At 40.1% G+C, this 24,361-nt stretch overlaps 1 protein-coding gene across 1 annotated transcript in view; it reads left to right on the forward strand.

Moving 5' to 3' along the window:
* The window catches only part of mao (monoamine oxidase), a 301,102-nt gene extending 278,531 nt beyond the window's left edge, over window positions 1-22,571 (forward strand). The window contains exons 14-15 of the mRNA XM_073045512.1: window positions 14,717-14,779; window positions 16,920-22,571. Coding sequence (XP_072901613.1) covers window positions 14,717-14,779; window positions 16,920-17,075 — 219 coding nt within the window. The 3' untranslated portion in view covers window positions 17,076-22,571. The remainder of the gene's footprint in view (window positions 1-14,716; window positions 14,780-16,919) is intronic.
* The last annotated feature ends 1,790 nt before the right edge of the window (window positions 22,572-24,361 follow it).

Raw genomic sequence — 24,361 nt, forward strand, 5'->3', positions numbered from 1 at the left:
CGCAAAGCTGAGGTGTCTGCATGCAGCTTAACTGGGCCCTTACCACTGGTTTCACTTGTCCTGTAACTTTGGAAGATGGTGTGTGAAGTGAAATTTATGATCCACAAATAAAAGTCTCAGTGGTGACACTCTCTGCTAGTATTAAGAATATAGATTTGGGCCAAATTTCAGACAAAAGCACTCAATCTAGCCTGGCGCTCAGAACAGTAATGAACCAAAATGCCAAAGTACATTAAACTGAGTTACTGTCAGTCCTCTCAGAAGTAAAAAGAAATCACATTTCTGAAGAAATTTCATATTATCTACACAGCATCCATCCTTCAACCAACATTTTTTAAAAAACGGTTCCTCTGGCATTTTATCTGATTGTGGTTTTATGGGGCTTTCTGTGTGCCCAAACCTTGTAGTCACAATCAGTGCAAAGGCAACCCTTTCAAAAGACTTTAAACAATTTGAAAATGTCAGTGGAATCAAGTATGAGGGGCTCTTTCTGCCTTATTCCACTCCTGACATTCCCCTGACTGTCATTTAACAGCATTTTCTTGAGTCATTAAATTGTTATGTTCGCTTATATTCTAGCTCAGCCTGAACCCTCTATTCCATCTGAGGGCAAAGAAAAAAAAATAAAGGTTTGAGTTCCCTAAATCTGGAGATTGGAGTAATGAAGGGAATGATTAAAAATAATATAATACTGCAGAAAGAGCACTGAGGCACTAGAAAGGGAGTAGCAAAGGAATGCAGGAAGGTAATGAAGCATATGGAGGACTAGTAGCAGTCTGTAGCTGTTGATACTACATAAGGAATGTGAAGTGTACTTGTGAGGGTGGAATATAAATCAAACAATTACAGGATACTTAGCTTCACTGGTGGATGGTTTATTGGAATAAGTATCAAGAGACAAAATAAACCAATTTAGAAAAGCACAAAATAATCAAGGAGAGTCAACATGGACTTGTTAAGGGTGGGCTCAGCCTGACTAACTTGATTGAATCTTTTGAGGAGGCAATTATGCAGTGCATTTGCTGTAGTCGAGATGAATCTTTGGTAAAGCTTTTGGCAAAGTCCCACACAGCACACTGATTAAAGAAAACTTTAGTAGCCCATGGGATCCAAGGAATTGACAGGTTGAATCCAAATCTGGCTCGGTAGCAGGAAGCTTTTTGAATGGGTATTTTTTAGACTGGAAAGCTGTTATCAGTGAGGGTCCTTAGCTTCAATACTTGGTTATATGCTTTTGCAATATACATCATTGACTTAGAACTTGATATAAAGGGCATTATAAAGAAATGTGCAGATGATGCAAACAATTTATGTGGTTGATAGGGAAAACGTTCTAAGTATTGAAAAATAATTGGGCTGGATCTCCGGGAGGAACACCTTGTCATGGTTTGGAGGCTTGTGTGCCTCAATGACCTGGAGAGCTGTGTTGGCTGGGGTCAGGGCTTTATGCTTTGACCTGTTTGGCACGGGTGACACTACCAAAAGTCAAAGGGGGTCCACCATTCCTCCAGATTCGGGGGTTCAGGTCAGTGATAACAAACCTGACTAGTAAAACAGCAATGAAGAACCCTTCTACATCCGAGTGCGACAGTATTCCTAAGTCTCCACCCGGGACTTGCAGGATGGACAGTAGTGAAAGCCGAAAGGAAGTTATTGACGTAATGAAGGAATGTGACGACCAGTGATGGAGGAGCTTTGTAGCTGCCCTAGATTCAGCTGATCAACAGACTGTAAGTAAATTGAGCTGTAAGTTGGGAAGCAAGTTGGAAGTCAGTTCTGAGAAGACTGAAGTAATGCATTTAGGAGGAAGAATAGCACAAAGGAATAAATACTAGGAAGATATTCAGAGTTATGGACAAACAGTATGAGCTTGGTGTATGTCCACCAATCCTTAAAGGTAACAAAATTGGTTAATAATGTATTTAAATCAGCAAATGGCATGTTCACTTTTATTAACAATGGTGTGGAGTAAAGAAGCAGCCTCTAAATGGTAGAAATTTATACCACTTTAATTAGAGTCCAATTTGCATACTGGATACAATTTGATTGCCAGGGACTTATGAAGATGTTACCTGGAATAAAAAAAATGTTGAGAAAGGTGGGAGAGGATGGGGCTGTTTAGTTTCGAACAGAAGAGGCTGAGGAGTGTCTTAAATGAGCTGTACAAAGTGATAAAGAACCCAGATGAAGCAAATAGGAAGGATCTATTTCCTTAACAGAGGGGTTACTTTCACAGAAATGAGGGGAAAGGATTTCAGCAGGAGGTTGGTCGAGGTCTGGAAAAGATAGCAAAGTCAAAAGGTCTCATTGTATTTGAAGAATACTAGGATGTATTCTCATCTTTGAGAAATGACCTGCAGGACTATGGACCAAGTGCTGGAAAGAGGCTTTAGGCTGGGTAGATCTCTTTTGGTCCATTGTCAACTAAGGAGCCTTCTTTTGGGCATTAATATTCATTGATGCCATCATTTATTTAAACAAAAATCAAGCAGTTAGAAGAAACATTTTAGGTAAGAAGTATAAAGTGTATTCTGGATGGGGAACTTCAGTGTCCATCACCCAGATTGCCCTTCAGCACTATCTTGCAGTTATGTCAGAATACTTAGCGCTACGTCTTGAAGAACATGGTTGCCAGATTGGTTGTTACTGAATGAAAGAATGAATGAAATTGGTTGTTACAAGAAAGAAACTTGTTTGGTCTTATTCTCAGCAGTTTATGTCTGGCCAATAAATCTGCCATAATTTATGATGCATTAGTCGAAGCAACTTATTCACAGTCCCATCTTCACATCATATCTTTCCCTTTACAACTACCATACCTACAAACATGCTAAACATTTTAGATTCAGAAATCAGCTGGCATCTCAAAACTAGGCATACAAGTTGCACCGTGGACCACAGCAACAGAGGCAGTGTACGCCACCACAACCTGTAATCTCATGGCCCGGCATATCCCTCACTTTACTATTACTGTCAAAATTGGAGATCAACTCTGGTTCAATGAGGAGAGTGGAAAGGCAAGCCAGGAGCAGCACCAGGCATTTCTAGAAATGAAGTGCCAGTGTAGCTGCAATACAGGACTAGGTGTGTGCTAAACAGCTTGCAGGAGAGTGAGCCAAGTAATCTCACAAGCAACAGATCAGATCAAAGCTTTGTAGTGCCACCACATTTAGTTAAGACTGATGGTATACAATTAATTAGCGAAAGGAAGGAAAACATTCCCAGAATACTTCCACCCTGAACAATGGACAGACTTCATAAGCTGCAGTACTGATAAAAGGTTTCAGTCCAAACTGTTGACTGTTTATTCCCTTCCATAGTTGCTGCCTGTCTTGCTGAGTTCCTTCTGCATTTTGTGTGAGTTGAATCAGAAAGATTGGTCAGCACCAGAAGCTAATAGTGAAATCCATTGAGTTGAAGCAGAAACCATTCCAGAAAGTATTTTTAAAAATCCTGGAGCAATATGCAGTTTGCTGCAAGTTCTCTTCCCAAGGTTTAGGCACCTAGATGTTCTGAAGAATTCATGTAGTGAATCCCTGCAAGAAAGAATAGGAGGGATAAGCAATTATTTCCAACAGAAAATTAAAGATCCAAAAAATTATTAACTATTTCTTGTAACTTAAAACAGCAATTTTTGTTTTGCATAGCAAGTACAAATCATGATGTTAAACTTGTTTAAAATGCCTCTGATAGTGCTCTTCACTTTTAATTATGCAGTGATAAATAAAATTGTTTTATGTTGGGGTATAATGCATGTCAAAATTAATTTGTCATTTTCCGTTAATTTGAATGTGCATTAAAGTACCAAAATTAATTATTTATATGAAAGTAATCTCAAAATGCAGTTTTCAAGACCTTAAACTAATTAGAAATTTTAACTCAGATTGTATTTGTTGGGTATTAACACATTAATGCTATTAATGTATTTTCTATTGCCCTGTTCTGAGATGACAGGCATTCTGAATAAATTAGGGCAAAATAGAAGTCACCATAAAGTGAAATTGTTAACCTTCACTTTTCTCAATTTTCTTTAATTGTGCATTGCATGAACACATTATACCCCTCCTCCATATATGTACCAGAGTGTAACCTAAAACAATAAGCAATGAATTTCATGATACTTCTCAATAACAGATAGGCTTTATGAAAATGGAAGCATTCATCGAATTGTGCAGAGCACAGTATGACTGTTCTTTTTCATTCCTGATTGTTGGTCACATGATTAACCAAGGACTCTCTCTTTGGATTCAATGTTTTATTCTATCATGTCCATCATGATCTGTAAAGCCTCCGCAGTACATGTTTTTAGCCTTTTGGTGTGACTACTGGAGTAATTTCTGCTGCAATGGAAGATCATTTTCTCCGCAGAACTATAATGGTAATGTACTCAGAAAGGTACCTGTTCACATGATAGCTGTGTTATCCTCATTTTAAGCTTATTTTTCCCTAATCAATATCCTGTGTGTTGAAAGATCTTTTGGTACTCAAAGTTTCAACACTCTAATTGTTTTAAGTTGTGGTTTCCCTTGATCTTCTGTTTGTTCTGAGGAGAATTAATCCACATTCTCTAATACTGTTGTCAATCAGAAATAATCCTTGATGCCATTCTGCAGAGCCTTTGAAAGTGTTAAGGTAACCATGGCAATACCACATGTCCAGTTATACCAATTACATAGTGTTAACAGATTTTCCTCACAGTGTAATGAGACAGCAGAGGCAACGAGAGAAATGACATTTTAGGGAACTATTTCTTAATCATCTGATGCATGCATTTTGTGATACATGGCTGAGACCTCTAGCAATAATGAACACATGTTAATAAAATTAATACTTTGCTTTTATTCATAATAGTCCATGATCTTCCATATGTCACATTGGGATGATGGTTTTATTGGTTCATTCACTGTAATTTCCCCTTGTTTGAGAACCCATTTAACTAATCCTACTAAGTGGGAATGGCATGGGGAGGGGCCTTAAACATTAAAATTCCGATTGTCTCAATTTTTCCCAAAATGGCAAAGAAATAGAGCTCACTTCAGGCAGATGATCAATCAATCGACCCCTCTAATTAAGTCATGGGCTTGAGACATTTTTCTCTTTCCATAATGTGCAGCCAATTATTTCATTTCCTGTTTTTATCTCAAATTTCATGTAGCCATAGAGTTTTGGCCCATAAAGCTTAGGTCATCTGAAATTCTACTGTCTGCGTTTACCTTTGCACAGAGCCTCATTCATACTACACCAGTGTGGTCCACTAACACAACGGTTTTTAAAAATTCTCATTCAAGTGTTTAAATCCTTCCGTGGCCTTGCCACAATCCAGCCAACTATGCTCCTCCAATTCTGCACTCTTCACTTCATCATTGGTGCCATTGCTTGCACCCATCTAGGGCCTAAACTCTCCTCTCCTTCTTTTAAGACCCTTCTCCAATTCCTGCTCAAAATTTGACTTCGGCCAGACTTTTGGTCATAGATATTTACTTTCAAGTTTCTCAATAAATAAATCCTAACAAAATGCCTTAACCTAAGTTTAACATTTATGAATAATTTATGTAAACAACACAGCTTTATCTATTTGGTATTTTTGTAATATAAATTAAAATTGTGCTCTTATTTTTTAAAAAAAAATCTTTTGACAACCAATCTCCAATCTGGAAATAGGAGGAAGCACAAATCTTAATTAATATTGCAAGGCCTTAATCAATGGTGTTGATGTTCTTTCCAGTTTAATAGAGTGACGAGGATTGGATTGGCCCCTTATCATGAACCCTACTGTCATTCCATGACTATGACTTTTCTCCCTTCAGTCGCAAATTTTTTCAAATATCTTGTCCTTTGTCATTGGGATTTCTTTTGTACTCTCCTCCACAGTGAAAACCAATGCCAAAGAAAATATTTTCATAGATCCCCCGTTTCCCTGTTTCCTGGTATAAATTCTGCTCCACCTTGGCATTTATTTAAAGCTTCATGTGATGTGGTTAATTCTGAAAGAGAGTATGTTCCAGTTGGTTTCATCATGTGTTGTCAGCTTCCCTGGCTTTATCCAGGAATCAGCTCCCAAGTTAACATATGTAAATATGCTACCAACTTTATTCAGGAACAGTGGGAAGATGAAAGAAATGATCAAGAGCAGAGTCTAGGAAGACTTGAAGCTAATTACAGGATGGCAGGAAGAGATGCTGCCACTGAGGCACTTTGGCTGTGATGTGACATGCAAGGTCAAATCCAAGAAGAGGAGCAGCATTAGAAGGGACAGAGTGATTACCTGTGTCAGCCATTGTAGACACCGGAGAAGAGGAGGCTATGTGCCAAGGCTGAAAATTCAAAACTGTGTTTTGTGGTTAAAGCTGTTTCAGGGGTACAGCAAGAATGAAAACTTGAGCATTTTTCATATTCCTTTCATGATTTTTTAAAGAAGTTCTAAGCAAACTTATTATCAAAGTATATTAGCAACCCTGATATTTATTTTCTTGTTGGCATACTCAATAAATCTTTTTTTTAATCACCTGTTCCTTTTCTGTTGTGTGAGAGGAAGGTATGGGTGTTGATGTTCTGTTGTATTCTGTTTCTATGTGCGGGGGAGAGTTGTTTTGGGGGGGGGGGGGGTGATGTCCTTGTTCCGTTTTGTGCAGGTGAAGGGGGGCTTTGGGGGTTAATGGTCAGGATCTGTTCTTTTTGTGTATGTGTGTGGGGGTTGGGTTTGATGTTTCTGAATGACTTTCATGGTCTTTCTCTGCTTCAAGACTCTGGAGAAGACGAATTTCAGTTGTATATGGATGCATGCTTTGATAATAAATAAACCTTTGAAACATTGAATAATAACCATAACAGAATCAATGAAAGACTGCCCAACTTGGGTGGTCAGAGTGCAGAAGACAACAAACTGTGCAAATACAAAAATAAAGAAATAATAATAATAAATAAGCATAAATATCAAGAACGTGAGATGAAGAGTCCTTGAAAGTGAGTCTAGTGATTGTGAGAACATTTCAAAGATGAGGCAAGTGAAGATGTGTGAAGATATCCCCTTTGGTTCAAGAGCCTGATCATTGAGTGGTAGTAACTGTTCTTGAACCCGGTGATGAGAGTCCTGAGGTTCCTGTACTTCCTTCCTGATGGCAGCAGCGAGAAGAGAGCGTGTCCTGGGAGGAGGGGTCCCTGATGATGGATGCTGCTTTCCTGCAACAGTATTTCATGTAGGTGTGCTCAGTGGTGGGGAGGGCTTTACCTGTGATGGACTGGGCCATATCCACTGCTTTTTGTAGGATTTTCCATTCAAGGGCATTGGTGTTTCCATACCAGGCTGTGATACAACCAGTCAACATATTCTCCGCTACACATCTGTAGAAGGTTGTCAAAGAGTTGGATGTCATGCTAAATCTCAGTAAACTCCTAATGAAGTAGAGGCACTGCTGTACTTTCTTCATAATCCCTCTTATTTGCTGGGCCCAGGACAGGCCCTCCAAAATAATAACGCCAAGAAATTTAAAGATGCTGACACTCTCCACCTTTGATCCTCCAATGAGGACTGGCTCATGGCCTCTGGTTTTCTTCTTGTGAAGTCAATAATCAGCTCCTTGATCTTTCTGACATTGAGGAAGAGATTGATATTATGGCATCACTCAGCCAGATTTTCAATCTCCCTCCTATATGCTGATTTATCACCTCCTTTGATTTGATCTACAACAATGGCATTGTCAGCAAATATGACATTGGAGCTATGCTTAGCCGCAGTCATAACCGTAAAGCGAGTAGAGCAGGGGGCTAAGCAGTGAATCTTGTTGTGTACCTGTGCTGATGGCAGTTGTGGAGGAGATGTTGTTGCCGATCCAAAATTACTGGGATCTGCAAAGTGAGGAACTTGTGGATCCAATTGCACAAAGGGGTCAAGACCCTTCGCCTCAATACCTCTTATTGCTTATTGTTTAGAGTTAAGGGGGTGACAGTGTTGAATGTTGAGCTGTCGTTGATAAAGAGCATCTTGATGTATGCATCTTTGCTGTTCAGTTGTTCCAGGGTTGAGTGAAAAGTCAATAAGATGGTATCCGCTGTGAACCTGTTGCTCCAGTAGGCAACTTGGAGTGGGTCCTCCATGTTTTGATGATCAAAGCGAGCACAGAAGGCTTTGAGCTCATCTGGAAGTGAAGCCCTGCTGTTGCTGATATCACTGATTGACCTTTACAGGAGGTGATAATACTCACACCCTGCCACAGCAGTCAAGCATCCTTCATTGATTCAAGTTTAGTCCGGGTAGCAAATGAGTAGTAAAATACATGGATAATAGTGGGCATGAAAATATTTTTGCAGTAGGTATGTTTTTGGATAGATCAACTGAGATGAAACAAGATGAAATCTGTTATCTTGAGATCAAGAACCAAACCCAGTCCCTATGGGAAATATTTTCAGACTGATTTGGCTTTAAATATACTGGATATTTCTATAAAGTACAAAAGTTGATTAATTGGGTGAATGAAATTCAAAAGAGAAAGAATTTGCCAAAGAGACAGATATCATTGTGTAGTAAAACACCATAGAATATTGCAAACATTTGTTAAATTTCCTTCATAACCTTTCACTGAACCGCACCATTAATCTGATTTTCAATCATCTTTTGGTTTCCAAATTAATGGAAAACATTTAAATTTTTAGTGTCAACCTGAAAGGTTTTATTAGAGAATTTGCTATCTTGAATCCTGCTGTCATTCTGACAATTTCCTCTTATTATCAGTTTAGTTGGCAGCTGCAGCAACCCACAGGCAAAGCATTTTACACAGCAGAGCTTTAACTGAAATGGAGCAAGATTTTTCCTGTTCTCTCCACTGCACTGTCATTGATGTCCATGGACACGTTCATTGCCAGTTAGACATTTACCTATGGTGGTTAGTCAGGCACTGCACCCCTTCCTGTTTTGCAGTGGGAATGTGAGAGTAGGACATTCAGTGTGACCATCCGTGATATGTAAGAGGAGAACAAGGGGAAATTCTAGAAACTATAGACCAGTGAGTGTCACATCAGCTGTAGGGAAATTGCTGGAGAAAATACTTTGGGAAAGGTATATGAGCATTTGGAAACCCATGGCCTAATTAAGGAGAGCCAGCATGGCTCTGTGCAGGGCAGTTTGTGCCTTGCCAACTTGATTGAGTTTTTTGACAAAGTGTCAAGAGAGATTGATGAGGGTAGGGCAGTGTATGTTGTCTATGTGGATTTTAGTGAGGTGTTTGACAAAGTCCCTCTTGGGAGGCTAATCCAGTAGATTAGGATGTGAATTGGCTGTTCGGATTCAGAACTGGCTTGCGCATAGAAGGCAGAGGGTCGTGGTTGATGGGACTTATTTGAGCTGGAGGTCTGTAATTAGTGGAGATCCACAGGGACCTGTGCTAGGACCTCTGCAGTTTGCGATGTATATGTGACCTGGATGAAAATGTAGATGGGTGGGTTAGTAAATTTGCGGATGATACCAAGATTGGTGGGGTTGTGGATAGTGTAGAAGACTGGCAAAGAATACAGTGTGATATATATCACTTGCAGATATGGGCTGAGAAGAGGCATATGATGTTTAACGCAGATAAATGTGAGGTGTTGCACCTTGGTAGAGCAAATGCAAGGAAACAGTACGCTGTTAAGGTCAAGGTCCTTAACAGTGTTGCTGAGCAGAGAGATCTCAGGATCCAAGCTCATATCTCCTTGAAAATGGCTACACAGGCCGATAAGGTGGTTAAGAAGGTGAATGGAATGCTTGCTTTTATTTGTGGAGGTATTAAGTTCAAAAGTAAGGAGGCTATGTTTCAACTTTATAAACTTCTGGTTAGGCCACATCTGGAGTATTACATACAGTCGTGTTGCCCCACTATAGGAAGCTTTGGAGAGGGTGCAAAAGAGGTTTACCAGGGTGCTGCCTGGTTTAGAGGGCATGTGCTGTCACAAAAGGCTGGATAAACTTGTGTTGTTTTCTCTGGAGCATCAGAGGCTGAGGGGAGATCTGTAGAGGTTTATAAGATTATGAGAGGCATAGATAGAGTGGACAGAGAGTATCTGTTTCCCAGGGTACACATGTCTAATACCAGAGGGCATACTTTGAAGATGAGAGGGGGTAGGTTCAAGGGGGATGTGAGGGGTAAGTTTTTTTTACTCAGTTTGGTGGATGCCTGGAATGTGCTGTCTGGTATGGTGGTAGAGGCAGATACATTGAAGGCTTTTATAAGGCGTTTGGATAGGCACGGACATTTCAGGAAAATGGAGGGATATGGACATGGTGTAGGTAGGAGGGATTAGTATTTGAGTGTTTTTGATTTGCTTTTTAGCTGGTTTAGCACAACACTGTGGGCTGAATAGCCTGTTCCTGTTCTATGTTTTATGTTCTATGTTCTATTTGCTCACCATAGATCTGGTCCTGTGCAATCTGACAAGTAAAGTGAATGACCTTGTAGTTAGGGAAGGGTGATCGTAGTATGATTGAATTTCTAAACAAATGGAGAGTGCGAAAGTTTGATCTAAGATCTTTATTATACTCTCTTATTGTTCCTAAACTGGAAGACCACAACAGGATGAGTGAGGAACCTGCTAGCACAGACTGGGAACACAGACTATCCAATGGGACAGTTCAGGAACAGTAGAAGACTTTCAACGAGGTTTTTCATAGTGCTCAACAGAATTGTATTCCATTTAAAAGCAAGGCAGTATGGGTGAAGACAGCCAGATTTGGATAACCGGAGAAATGAAAGAAGGCATCAAGCTAAACGCTCATGCATACAAAGTCAGCAAAAGTGATAGGAAACTAGAAGATTAGGAAAGCTTTAAAGGCAAAAAGAACCACTAAGTAAACAAAAATGGAAGGGAAGATAGATTATGAAAATAAACTAGCACAAAATATAAAACCCAACAGTAAAAACTTCTATTATTATATAAAGCAGGGCAGGCTGGCTCAAGGAACATACTGTAGGCCCCTTATAAGATGAGAAGGGGAATTAATATTTGGTAATGTGGAAATGGCCAAGGCCTTGAACAACTATCTTGTGTCAGTTTTCACAGTGGAGGACATGCCCAGCATATCAAAGAGAGATGTTCTGGATGTGATGAGAGGTGAAGACATTGAAACAATTAATGTCACTAAAGAGGTAGCAAACTAGTGGGCCTTAAGATAGATGAGCCCCCTGGTCTTGATGGGATGAAAGAAATGGTGAAAGTTATAATAGATGGTTCGTGATAATTTACCAAAATTCTCTGGATTCTAGGCAGGCCCCAGGCCAAATGGCGGTAACTATAGACTACAGTTAGGAAAATGCTTGAAGCTATCATTAAAGAAGATGTAATGAAACCTCTGGATAGAAGTGGTTGCATCAGGCAGACACCACATTGGTTCATGAAGGGCAGGTCCTGTTTGACAAACTTACTGGAATTCCTTGGAGATAATGAGTGCATAATAGCAAATTATTATCAGATATAATATTTAAATGGGGAAGGATTGCAGCAGGATGTTGTACAGAAGAACTTGGGAGTGCTTGTGCATGAATTACAAAAGATTGGTTTGCAGGTGCCATAGGTTATCAAGGCGGCAAATGGAACATTAGAGAGATTGAATTTGAGAGCAGGGAGGTTATGCTGCAACTGTACAGGGTACTTGTGAAGCTACACCTGGAGTACTGTGCGCAGACTGAGCAAGCTAGGGCTTTTCTCTTTGGATCAAAGGAATATGAGAGGTGACTTGATGGAGGTGTACAAGATGTTAAGGGGCACAGGTGGAGTAGACAACCAGAGGCTGCTTCCAGGGTGGAAAAAGCTAACACAAGGGGGTATAGTTTTAAGGTCATTGGAGGAAAGTGTAGGGGGGATGCCAGAGATAAGATTTTTTACACAGAGTGATCAATGCGTGGAACACCATGCTAGGGGTCAGTGGTAGAGATAGATACATTAGGGGCATTTCTTAGGTACATAGATGAAAGATGATTAGGGCTCTGTAGGAGGGAAGGACTAGATTGATCTTAGTCAGTTAAAATGTCAGCTTTGTGGGTCAAAGGACCTGTACTATGTTGTGATGTTCTGCCTTCTTACTGGAGGAAAGATGATGTATGGATACTGTGCAGATGAGGTCACCAAACTGATTCTGGAGAAGGTGGGGGGGGGTGGAGAATAGCCTCTGAGTAGGAATTGACTCACTTGGGACTATATGCACCGGAATTCAGAAGAATGAGAGGGGATCTTATAGAAATATATAAAATCCTTTAAGGGGTAGATAAGAGAGAGGGAGGGACTTTCACTCGTAGGTGAGACTAGAACTAGAGTATACAGCCTCAAGATTCAGGAAAATCGGTTCAGGGCGGAGAAGAGGTGAAACTGCTTTTCCCTGAGAGTTGTGAATCTGTGGTATTTCTTCCCAGGTTACCCCATTAAATGTACTTAAGACACAGACAGATTTTTGCATTGCAGAGGAATTAAGGGTTACAGGGAAAAAGCAGGTAGTTGGAACTGAGTCCATGGCCTGATCAGTCGTGATAATATTGAACAGGGGAACAGGTTTGATGGGCCAAATGGCCTACTCTGCTCCCATTCTTATATTCTTATAACTTCCTATTCCTGAAACAAAGTTGTTTTAAGAAATCAAACTCAGAAACTCAAAAATTAGGTTTAAAAATTAACCTAGCTGTTTGCAGAAGAGAACACAAAGCATAAACCATCTCTTGCAAGTTGAATTATACCTCAACTCTACCCCTGGTGGGTCAACCTGTACCACCCTCTTCCCTTCTAAATTTCCAGAAACGCAAACTTACTTTTCATAGCCCTGACATTATATAAACCGAGAGTATTCTGGTGTCTCTGTCCTGTATATTCTCCACACCACTTATACTTGCAGTGCTCCAGGCTGCTCAATGATCACAAATTCCATGTGGATTGTGTAGCTTGTATCGCCGTGTTCCAGAGAGTAATGACTTCCATTTAATTAGCCCTTTTCATGTTCTCAGATTTTCCAAACCATTCCACAGCCATAAAATGATTAATAGGGAAACAAAAAAAAAGCTCATTTGTAAAGAATAAGGTCCCATTTGAAAATATATAGTTGGTTATGAAAAGGAACAAAATTATAAAGTGGTAAAGTGATACAGCACAGAAACAAACCCTTTGACCCAATCTTTCCCTGCTGTTCAGGGTATCTACCTGAACTAACAACACTAACCCTTTCGTTTCTTCTGTCAAAGTGCATGACCATAAACTTCCTGACACTATTCTATCTGCCATTTCTTTGCTAATTCTCCTAATCTGGCGAAGCCCTTCTGTAGCCTTCCTTAAAACTATCTGCCCCTCCACCTATCTGCATATCACCTGCAAACTTTGCAACAAAGCCATCAATTCCATCATCCAAATCATTGACATGTAACATGAGAAGAAACGGTCCCAACACTGACCCCTGTGGAGCACCACTGCTCATCAGCAGCCATCAGAAAAGGCCCCCTAGACTTTTGCATAGAGCTGTAGTAATTTATTTATTGCACTGTACTGCTGAAACAAATAAAACAAATCTCATGACAAAGTGTGAGAGTGATGATAAACTTGATTCTGATGTGGGTCTCTTTTGTGGACTGAGAGTGGGAAGGGCACAGGGAGAGGGGAATTATGGCTGGGAAAGAGAGAAAGGAGAGGGAAGCACCAGAGGAAGCACATTCTGTAATGGTCAATAAGCAAATTGTTTGGACTCAAGTGGCCTTGCCTGGGGTCTCAGGGCTGGGTGCGCCTGTACCCGTGCCTTCCTCCCCCCACCCCTGCCCTCCTTCTCTGTTATCTGTCCCACATACTTTGGAGATCTGCTCTCGCCGTTCCGAACATCTTTCCCTCCTGCCCAATTTACAAACTCACTCTCCACTCCTTGTTGTCACATACAGTACTGTGCAAAAGTTTTGGACACCCTAACTACATGTATGTTGCTTTTTAGCAAATTACTGCATGTACTCGTATCCCTACATCACTCCATTCTAGATCACTCCTCAAAGCCAAGTTTCTTCAAGAATCCTACTGCACTTGCTTGAATGGTATTTGTGTCCTGCTGAAGGGTCTCAGCCCGAAAGGTCAGCTGTGCTCGTTTCCATAGATGCTGCCTGGCCTGCTGAGTCTCTCCAGCATCGTGCGTGTGTTGCTTGGATTTCCAGCATCTGCAGATTTTCTCTTGTTTAGTATTTAAGGTTAGGTAGGATTTTGGTTTAGAGAATCATCCAAAATAACATAACACACTGAAGTATCAACCTAGATTATATTCTTAAACGCTGCATTGAGCTTTTGACAGAGATGGGGAAGAGTGTCATCACTCCACTGAACTAGGAGACTTTATTAGTATATTTTCCAGGCTTTGAACAAATGATACTGTAATTAGAGCACTTAACTACATTTGTTTAAAATTTACAGCCTCCAAGTCGACTTCGAGTTCAAGTTGTTCCCATAATACCATTGTCCACTCACAGCGTTTTAGTAAAGCAAGCTCACTATTTTCGGTAGTGCTCTGCTATCTGAATATTTTAAACTGATTAGTCTGAACAGAAGGATTATACTAGTGGTATTCTGAATACAGGGAAATGTTGAAACATCACTAAAATGATACAACTAGGAGAATATGCTAAGATCAGTGACCTTTCTGGTAGTATTTGCTACTGGCTGTATAACAGAGGGCTAGACAAGGGTAATCAGGCAAAGAGTTATAAAAGCTTACATCTGTTTTCTTTTTGTGTTTCTTCAGGTCTTGCATGAGATGGGAAAAATTTCAGTAAATAAGATCTGGCAACCTGAGCCTGCTTCTTTGGTATGTTTATGACTATTTTCATCATATCTCCTTGATTTCTATCTATGATCTAATGTACATCCCACTAGGGGTCACCTAATTGCAGCAGCATCTGATGTTTTCCAATTAATTCATCAACTGGGGCCATGGGCTACTTTAAATAAGTATTCTTAAAATAATTAGTCCTGTAGTAGCATTAATATAGAGGATTCAGGCAGTTATTTTTGCTGTGTAATTGGGCTTGTCTACTATTGAGATTTTAAAACCATTGTGTCATCTCCATACAGAAGGATCACAATTCTTTTAAAATCAAAACACTCGACCATTAAGCTATTTGTTTTTTCATTGTTTGTCTATATAATTGAAAAATTCTGTCAGAGGCATTCAATCACAAAGCCTCATTTATGGATTAGAGCATGATTTGCATTTTTAAACTCAGTTAAACAAAAGTTGAAGATTTATGCTCATCAGTAGTTTCCTTTATCTGTTTAATTGAATATATCTTTTAACCTGGGTTAAATGGTGTTTTTTACCCTTATATGTTTTCTGGGCTCAGGAGTTTTCAGTCAGCTCTCTGATTCATCTAAAAGTTCTGCCCCCAATTAACAGGGACACAGCTGCTATGAGCTTACATTATCAACGGACTCTCAGAGATATTACAGTACAGAAGGACTCCTTGCTGGCTCTATTTAAGAGTAATCCAGAGAAGCCCACACCCCAACCTTTACTAATAGCCCAGTATATTACACCTTTGTCTGGCCATTTACCCTTTGAACATTAATTTACGTCTCCTCCACCACACAGCACCCCTCCACAACCTGCCACTCTCAGCAGTACATTACAGATTCTAACCTCATGTCACATTAGAAAATTCTTCCTTGTATTGATTTTATTCTTTTGCCTTTTTTCTAACACTTGCTGCACCAGAACCTTGTATGTTGTAATTTCCGCATCAATCATGTCTGTCACCTTACAAAAAAATCTATCAATTTGCTTAACCATTAATTGCCTTCAACAAATCAGTGATGACTTTCCCAAATTCTTGTCTAAGTGACTGCTAATAGTGTTCCCTATTATTATCTTCAAAAGTTACCTTGCCACTGAAATTAAACTAATTGGCCTATGATTATGCAATCTATCCTTTTTGAACAAGGATTTGCAGTTTTCCAGTCCCTATTATTATTACCTACAGGTATCTGAATAATCATGACCAGATCTCAGCTGTTTCCCTGTCCTATCAGAACAACTGAACAGAAGGAATATCCCCTCTGGATTCAGTGATTTAGCCTTTTTTAAATAGTTTTCTTTCCTGTACTTTTTCTTCCTCAGTTTTTTTTAAACTGATCCGGAATCTCAATTTCATACTCCCTCGCTGAGGGAAAGGGAAAGGTGCCTTCTGGTTCCATGGACAGATCTCCTTGTTGGTCTCAGACTGCCCGACACCATTCCCTTCCCCTTTTAGGTCCTAATTATTTGTAAAAGATTTTTGGACACTTTTTATGTTTGCCACCTGTCTTTTTTCACACTGTCCCTTTTCTCCTCTTTATTTCCAGCTTTATTTGACAATAGTAGAGCAGCAGATAAAGGATATGCACTTAATAGAACAAATATTTACTGCAGTTTATTGTTCCTAGCTGCAAAGTAGGGCCTGTGGCTATTCATATGTTTTTAATTTTTGTATGTTCCACCTGTGAGAATCATTCTTCTGCTAACTGATGATTGTGTTGTCCAGATCCTTTTAGTTTATAAGGTCAGACTTGAAACCATTTCCCTGTAATAAATCCTGATTTTTGCACAGCTTTGACTTTTTGTCAATTGTAACCCACTCCACATTTAATATGAGAATCAGTGAAAATAATCTTCTGGAAGCAAAGCACTGCAACTGCTTGGTGAATAGGTTTCCCGATTTTCTCCCGTTCCCTTCCGTCCCCGTACTGTCTCTCCACTTTCTGTTGGCCTTCTTAAAGACTGATAAATCCTGGAATAAATGTATTGTTGGAAACTCAAAACATTTCAGCTTTCAATCTTGAAGTTAAATTTTAAATCTCATTTTGTCTTCGTGTGTTGAGCCTTTTTGTAGAGTTATTCTCCTGTTTATTTGTGACTTTGTACGAGTCATGAGCATCTTTTTACTAAATGGAAGTCTGAATATTTATTTCAGGATGTTCCTGGATTCCCAATCAAGTCAACTTTCTGGGAGAGGAACCTGCCTTCAGTTTCAGGATGCATCAGGCTTTTTGGATGGTCGACATTCCTCACTTCTGCAGCTGCCATAGGGCTTTTTGCATATAAAAAGGGACTCCTGACAAAAAATTAACTTGGAGATTCACCGATCATTTATGGTTCACATTCACTGTCAACATCATATCAGCTGTGCTAATCTTCTAAAATATCCTTGTTGTACTGATCTAATACAATGATTTAGTTTTCCATTAGCCAACTCGGACATAATAAGGGTTAACAGAACAATATTGATAATGGAAATCACTGATCATGCATGTACTGTTTATCTTTTGATATCACCTAATTTTATTTTATATTTTAAAGCAAATTTTAGATTTTAGAATAAGTCTGTATCTTTACTGGAATGTAATTCCTTAATTACATTCTTAGTTAATATTTTCATTGTTTTAATTCATGTATTTTGCCTCTAATTCTGTTTACAGTCACCTGGTCTTATCAGAGAAGTGGTTTCAGTATTCATTGATTCAGAGACTTAAAGATACCAACAATTATCTTATTTTCCAACTATTTTAGACAGTGATGACTTCTTAAATTCTTAAATTATATTTACTGCCTCTGAAATGTGTAGACAAATACTCTATCTAACTTGCAGCTTAAAAATAGAAATTAATTTAGTGGGATATATTGCACAGGAATTGTGTTCTTTCAACTTGAGGAATTCTCTATTTCATCTGAAAATTTGATCAGCACAGTCAATGGGCAGCTCAGGCATCACTTCTATTCACAAGTTCAAGGGATTTGCATAAAAATAATGGTTCATATTGTGTGTTAATGGCATAGATTTGCATTTATATTGATTAAAGTAACACAGAATGGCATTTTATAACAGGAGAAAAGGATGATACAGATTTTATTTATATTCAACAACCAACCAAGTTTCTTAGCTCCACATATCGTTAATCAATAGTCAGACTTTGTACAAATTGTTATGGAATTGACAGCTTTATGCTGATATCATCCTGCACTTTTGAAACTTGAAATCAGAAGGGAAATGTTGAAAGATTTAATTTTAATTTCCTGATTTGTATTTGTGAATTTTAAAATCACCTTGGGACTTACAATATCCGTATTTCAGAATTTTAGTTTTTATTTAGGGTACCTTACATTAATGAAAATAAAACTGATACCAAATTTATCAACAAAAATTCAGATGTTGTGATCCATGTAGGGACCAATGACGTGGGTAGGATGAGTGAGGGGGTCCTGCGTAGGGAGTTCAGGGAGTTAGGTGCGAAGCTGAAGAGCAGGACCTCCAGGGTAACAATCTCAGGATTGCTACCTGTGCCACATGCGAGTGAGGCAAGGAACAGAAAGATTATACAGATTAATATGTGGCTGAGAGGATGGTGCAGGAGGGAGGGCTTCAAGTTTGTAGATAATTGGGCTTTGTTCCAGGGAAGGTGGGATCTGTTCCGAAGGGACGGTTTACACCTGAACTGGTGCAGTACTAACATTCTTGCAGGGAAGTTTGTTAGTGCTTCTTGGGGGGAAGTTTAAACTAAATTTGCAGGGGGCGGGGATCCAGAATGTGAGAGAGGATAGCGAGAGGAAGAATAAAGGACAGGTGGGGACTACACGGTTCCGGAATATTAAGTGTGTAGTAGAGAAAGCTGAGGCGTTACAAGTGATAAGGAGGACACATGTACAGAGGGATGGTCTGACGGAACATGGAGTTAAATGTGTTGAAAGAATAAGTAAATTTAGGAAGGACAACAAAATTCTAGGGGCGTATAGCCTGATGGGAGTTCGGGGAGCTGGGTTAAGCACAATAGGCAGCGATTCAAACAGAGAGAGGAGAAATGGGCTAAAAATTCTATATCTGAATGCACGAAGTGTCAGAAATAAGGCGGATGAGCTTGAAGCTCAGGTGTGAATGGGTAACTATGATGTTGTTGGGATAACGGAGACATGGCTGCAGGGAGATCAGACCTGGGAAATGAATGTACAAGGGTATACGTGCTATCGGTGGGACAGAAATGTGGACAGAGGGGGTGGGGTGGCCCTGTTGGTGAGGAATGAGATTCAGTCCTTTGCAAGGGGGGGACATAGGGTCAGGAGAAGTAGAGTCTGTGTGGATAGAACTGAGGAACAGTAAGGGCAAAAGGACTCAAATGGGTGTTGTCTACAGACCACCAAACAGTAGCATGGATATTGGGTGCAAGTTAAATAGGGAGTTAACATTGGCATGTGGCAAAGGTAATGTCACAGTAGTTATGGGGGATTTCAACATGCAGGTGAACTGGGAGAATCAGGTTGGTGCTGGACCCCAGGATAGGGAGTTTGTAGAGTGCCTACAGGATGCATTCTTGGAACAGCTTGTACGAGAGCCGACCAGGGACAAGACTATTCTGGATTTAGTGTTATGTAATGAACAGGATTTGATAAGCGATCTTGAAGTAAAGGAGCCATTAGGAGGTAGTGATCATAATATGATAAGTTTTTATCTGCAATTTGAGAAGGATAAGGGCAGCTCGGAGGTGTCAGTGTTGCAGTTGAACAGGGGAAACTATGGAGCCATGAGGGAGGAGCTGGCCAAAGTTGACTGGACGGATATCCTAGCAGAAAAGACAGTGGAACAGCAATGGCAGGTATTCTTGGGAATAATGCACAAGGTGCAAAATCAGTTCATCCCCCGGAGAAGGAAGGATTCAAAGGGGGGAAAGGGGCCACAGTGGTTGACAATGGAAGTCAGAGATCGCATAGCATTAAAAAAAAGTATGACAGAGCTAAGGTGAGTGGGAGGACAGATGATTGGGAAGTTCTTAAGGAACAACAGAACTTAACTAAAAAGGCAATACGGGGAGGAAAAATGAGGTACGAATGCAAGCTAGCCAGGACTATAAAGGAAGATAGCAAAAGCTTTTTTAGGTATGTGAAGAGAAAGAATTAAGAACAATGTTGGGCCCTTGAAGAATGAATTGGGTGAAATTGTTATGGGAAACAGAGAAATGGCAGAAGAATTTAATGAGTACTTTAGATCTGTTTTCACTAAGGAAGACACAAGCAATCTCCCAGATGTATGGATGGGCCAAGGACATAGGGTAACAGAGGAAATGAAACAGATTGTCATTCGGAAGGAAACGGTGATGAGTAGACTGATGGGACTGAAGGCTGACAAATCCCCAGGTCCAGATGGTCTGCATCCTAGGGTACTAAAGGAGGTGGCCCTGGAAATTGTGGATGCATTGGTAATCATTTTCCAATGTTCCTTAGATTCAGGATCAGTTCCTGAGGATTGGAGAATGGCTAATGTTATCCCACTTTTTAAGAAAGGAGGGAGGGAGAAAACAGAGAACTATCGACCTGTCAGCCTGATATCGGTGGTGGGGAAGATGCTAGAGTCCATTATTAAGGATGAAATAGTGGCATATCTAGATAGCAGTGATAGGATTGGGCTGAGTCAGCATGGATTTACCAAGGGTAAATCATGCTTGACTAATCTGTTGGAGTTTTTTGAGGATGTAACCAGGAAGTTAGACGGGGGAGATCCAGTGGATGTAGTGTACCTCAATTTTCAGAAGGCATTTGATAAGGTCCCACATAGAAGATTGGTGGGTAAAATCAAAGCTCATGGCATTGGGGGGAAGACATTGACATGGATAGAAAACTGGTTGGCAGATAGAAAGCAAAGGGTAGCAGTGAATGGGTGTTTCTCGACCACAGCTGTTTACAATTTACGTCAACGATTTAGATGAAGGCATTGAGAATAACATCAGCAAATTTGCTGATGATACTAAGCTGGGTGGCAGTGTGACATGTGATGAGGATGTTAGGAGAATTCAGGGTGACTTGGATAGGCTGGGTGAGTGGGCAGATACTTGGCAGATGACGTTTAATGTGAATAAGTGTGAGGTTATCCACTTTGGGAGTAAGAACAGGAAGGCAGATTATTATCTGAATGGTGTAGAGTTAGGTAAGGGAGAAATACAAATAGATCTAGGAGTCCTTGTTCATCGGTCACTGAAGGTGAATGAGCAAGTGCAGCAGGCAGTGAAGAAGGCTAATGGAATGTTGGCCTTTATTACAAAGGGAATTGAGTACAAGAGCAAGGAAATCCTCTTGCATTTGTACAGAGCCCTGGTGAGACCACACCTGGAGTATTGTGTACAGTTTTGGTCTCCAGGGTTAAGGAAGGACATCCTGGCTGTAGAGGAAGTGCAGCGTAGATTCACAAGGTTAATTCCTGGGATGTCTGGACTGTCTTACGCAGAGAGGTTAGAGAGACTGGGCTTGTACACGCTGGAATTAAGGAGATTGAGAGGGGATCTGATTGAAACATATAAGATTATTAAGGGATTGGACAAGATGGAGGCAGGAAATATGTTCCAGATGCTGGGAGAGTCCAGTACCAGAGGGCATGGTTTGAGAATAAGGGGTAGGTCATTTAGGACAGAGTTAAAGAAAATCTTCTTCTCCCAGAGAGTTGTGGGAGTCTGGAATGCACTGCCTCGGAAGGTAGTGGAGGCCAATTCTCTGGATGCTTTCAAGAAGGAGCTAGATAGGTATCTTATGGATAGGGGAATCAAGGGATATGGGGACAAGGCAGGAACTGGGTATTGATAGTAGATGATCAGCCATGATCTCAAAATGGCGGTGCAGGCTCGAAGGGCTGAATGGTCTACTTCTGCGCCTATTGTCTATTGTCTATAAATACTTAGGTTCTGACAAAGTCCTAAATTCATCCCCTTTGGCGCATTCACTTGTTAAGCAAAACTTTTACTCTGCCAACCTATTACGTAATCATTGGAAATTGAGATGTAATAATAAATTATGTTAAAATTCTGGATTTAGATTTATAATACAGCAGTTTATTTGAAGCAGTTAATTTTAAAGAAGTTGCATTATAACCAAATGTACGTGATAATGAGTCCAAAATGTTATGGTTACATGTTAAACATCAATGTGAGTTCAGTGTAATTGTGCTAAAGCAGATCTGGAAATACAGTGATGGATAGTGCAAATTTGAGTATCAGTGTCTGTGGCAAAATATATTTGAACATTCTACAGTGATCTTGTCCCTTTTTCAGAGACTTTGTGAGTTTAGTCTTTGTGCCTTATCCCGCGTGGTGTTTTCTCAAGTGCCTATGTGGCTGTGTTTTCAGTGTGCACATTTTCAAGCTGTAACATTTGAAAGTTTTATAATATTACTTGTAACAATGTATTTCTGCACTGGTACACAGATTATGTAAAACTTGGTATCACCTGTACTTGCACTGATAAACAGAGCAGTGTTTTATTTGAATCACATCCATTGTTCATGTTATTATCTCTGTTGCTAAATGGAGCTAATGATGGTTTCATTTCATACAGAAATACCGATCAATACAAAAAAACTTAGGTGGCACACATATTGCTCCATTGACTATTAATGGTAAATGAAAGTAACTTTAAGAAATAATAAATAACTTGTGCTAGCAGGTTTAGCAATATGTGATAACATAGTTTTAAAAATAAATACAAGTGCTGTCATTCTCTTTTTCAACAAATCCAGTGTTTTAAATCAATCTTGCGCTTATTTGAAATGAATACCAATGGTTACTGAACTGGTAATAAAACTGATGTGAAAATATTGCTGGATAAAAGTTTTAATTTAAAATTATCTTTCGGATTTTTTTGTACTTTGGAGATAGTACGAGAGGGGGGATAGGCAGGTGATAGAGAAGGGACGCGATCAGACAGATGGGGTTTGATGTGTGTCTATTTTAATGCAAGGAGTATTATGAACAAAGCAGATGAGCTTAGAGTGTGGATCAGTACTTGGAGTTATGATGTTGTGGCCATCACAGAGACTTGGATGGCTCAGGGGCAGGAATGGTTACTTCGAGTGCCAGGCTTTAGATGTTTTAGAAAGGACAGGGAGGAAGGCAAAAGAGGTGGGGGCATGTCACTGTTGATCAGAGATAGTGTCACAGCTGCAGAAAAGGAGGAAGTCATGGAGGGGTTGTCTACGGAGTCTCTGTGGGTGGAAGTTAGGAACAGGAAGGGGTCAATAACTCCACTGGGTGTTTTTTATAGACCACCCAATAGTAACAGGGACATTGAGGAGTAGATAGGGAGACAGATTCTGGAAAGGTAATAATAACAGGGTTGTCGTGGTGGGAGATTTTAATTTCCCAAATATCAATTGGCATCTCCCTAGAGCGAGGGGTTTAGATGGGGTGGAGTTTGTTAGGTGTGTTCAAGAAGGTTTCTTGATACAATATGTAGATAAGCCTATAAGAGGAGAGGCTGTACTTGATCTGGTATTGGAAAATGAACCTGATCAGGTGTCAGATCTCTCAGTGGGAGAGCATTTTGGAGATAGTAATCACAATTCTATCTCCTTTACCATAAGATTGGAGAGGGATAGGAACAGATAAGTTAGGAAAGTGTTTAATTGGAGTAAGGGGAAATGTGAGGCTATCAGGCAGGCACTTGGAAGCATAAGTTGGGAACAGATATTCTCAGGGAAATGTATGGAAGAAATGTGGCAAATGTTCAGGGGATATTTGTGTGGAGTTCTGCATAGGTACATTCCATTGAGACAGGGAAAGGATGGTAGGGTACAGGAACCGTGGTGTACAAAGGCTGTTGTAAATCTGTTCAAGAAGAAAAGAAGAGCTTACAAAAGGTTCAAAAAAACTAGGCAATGATAGAGATCTAGAAGCTCATAAGGCTAGCAGGAAGAAGCTTAAGAAAGAAATTCGGAGTGCCAGAAGGAGCCATGAGACAGGATTAAGGAAAACCCCAAGACATTCTACAAGTATGTGAACAGCAAGAGGATAAGATGAGAGAATAGCAGCAATCAAGTGTGACAGTGGAAAAGTGTGTATGGAACCAGAGGAGATAGCAGAGGTACTTGATGAGTGCTTCAGTACTGCATTCACTACGGAAAAGGATCTTGGTGACTGTAGGGATCACTGACAGTGGACTGAAAAGCTTGAGCATGTAGATATTAAGCAAGAAGATGTGCTGGAGCTTTTGGAAAGCATGAAGTTGGACAAGTCACCGGGGCCAAACGAGATGTACCTCAGGCTACTGTGGGAGGTGAGGGAGGAGATTGCTGAGCCTCTGGCAATGATCTTTACATCATCAATGGGGACGGGAGAGGTTCCAGAGGATTGGAGGGTTGTGGATGTTGTTCCATTATTCAAGAAAGGGAGTAGTGATAGCCCAGGAAATTATAGCCCAGTGATTCTTACTTCAGTGGTTGGCAAGTTGATGGAGAAGATCCTGAGAGGCAGGATTTATGAACATTTGGAGAGCCATAATATGATTAGGAATAGTCAGCATGGCTTCATGAAAGGCAGGTCATGCCTTATGAGCCTGACTGAATTTTTTGAGGATGTGACTAAACACATTGATGAAGGAAGAGCAGTA

Source organism: Hemitrygon akajei, chromosome 5, assembly GCF_048418815.1.
Source record: "Hemitrygon akajei chromosome 5, sHemAka1.3, whole genome shotgun sequence".
NCBI lineage: Eukaryota > Metazoa > Chordata > Chondrichthyes > Myliobatiformes > Dasyatidae > Hemitrygon > Hemitrygon akajei.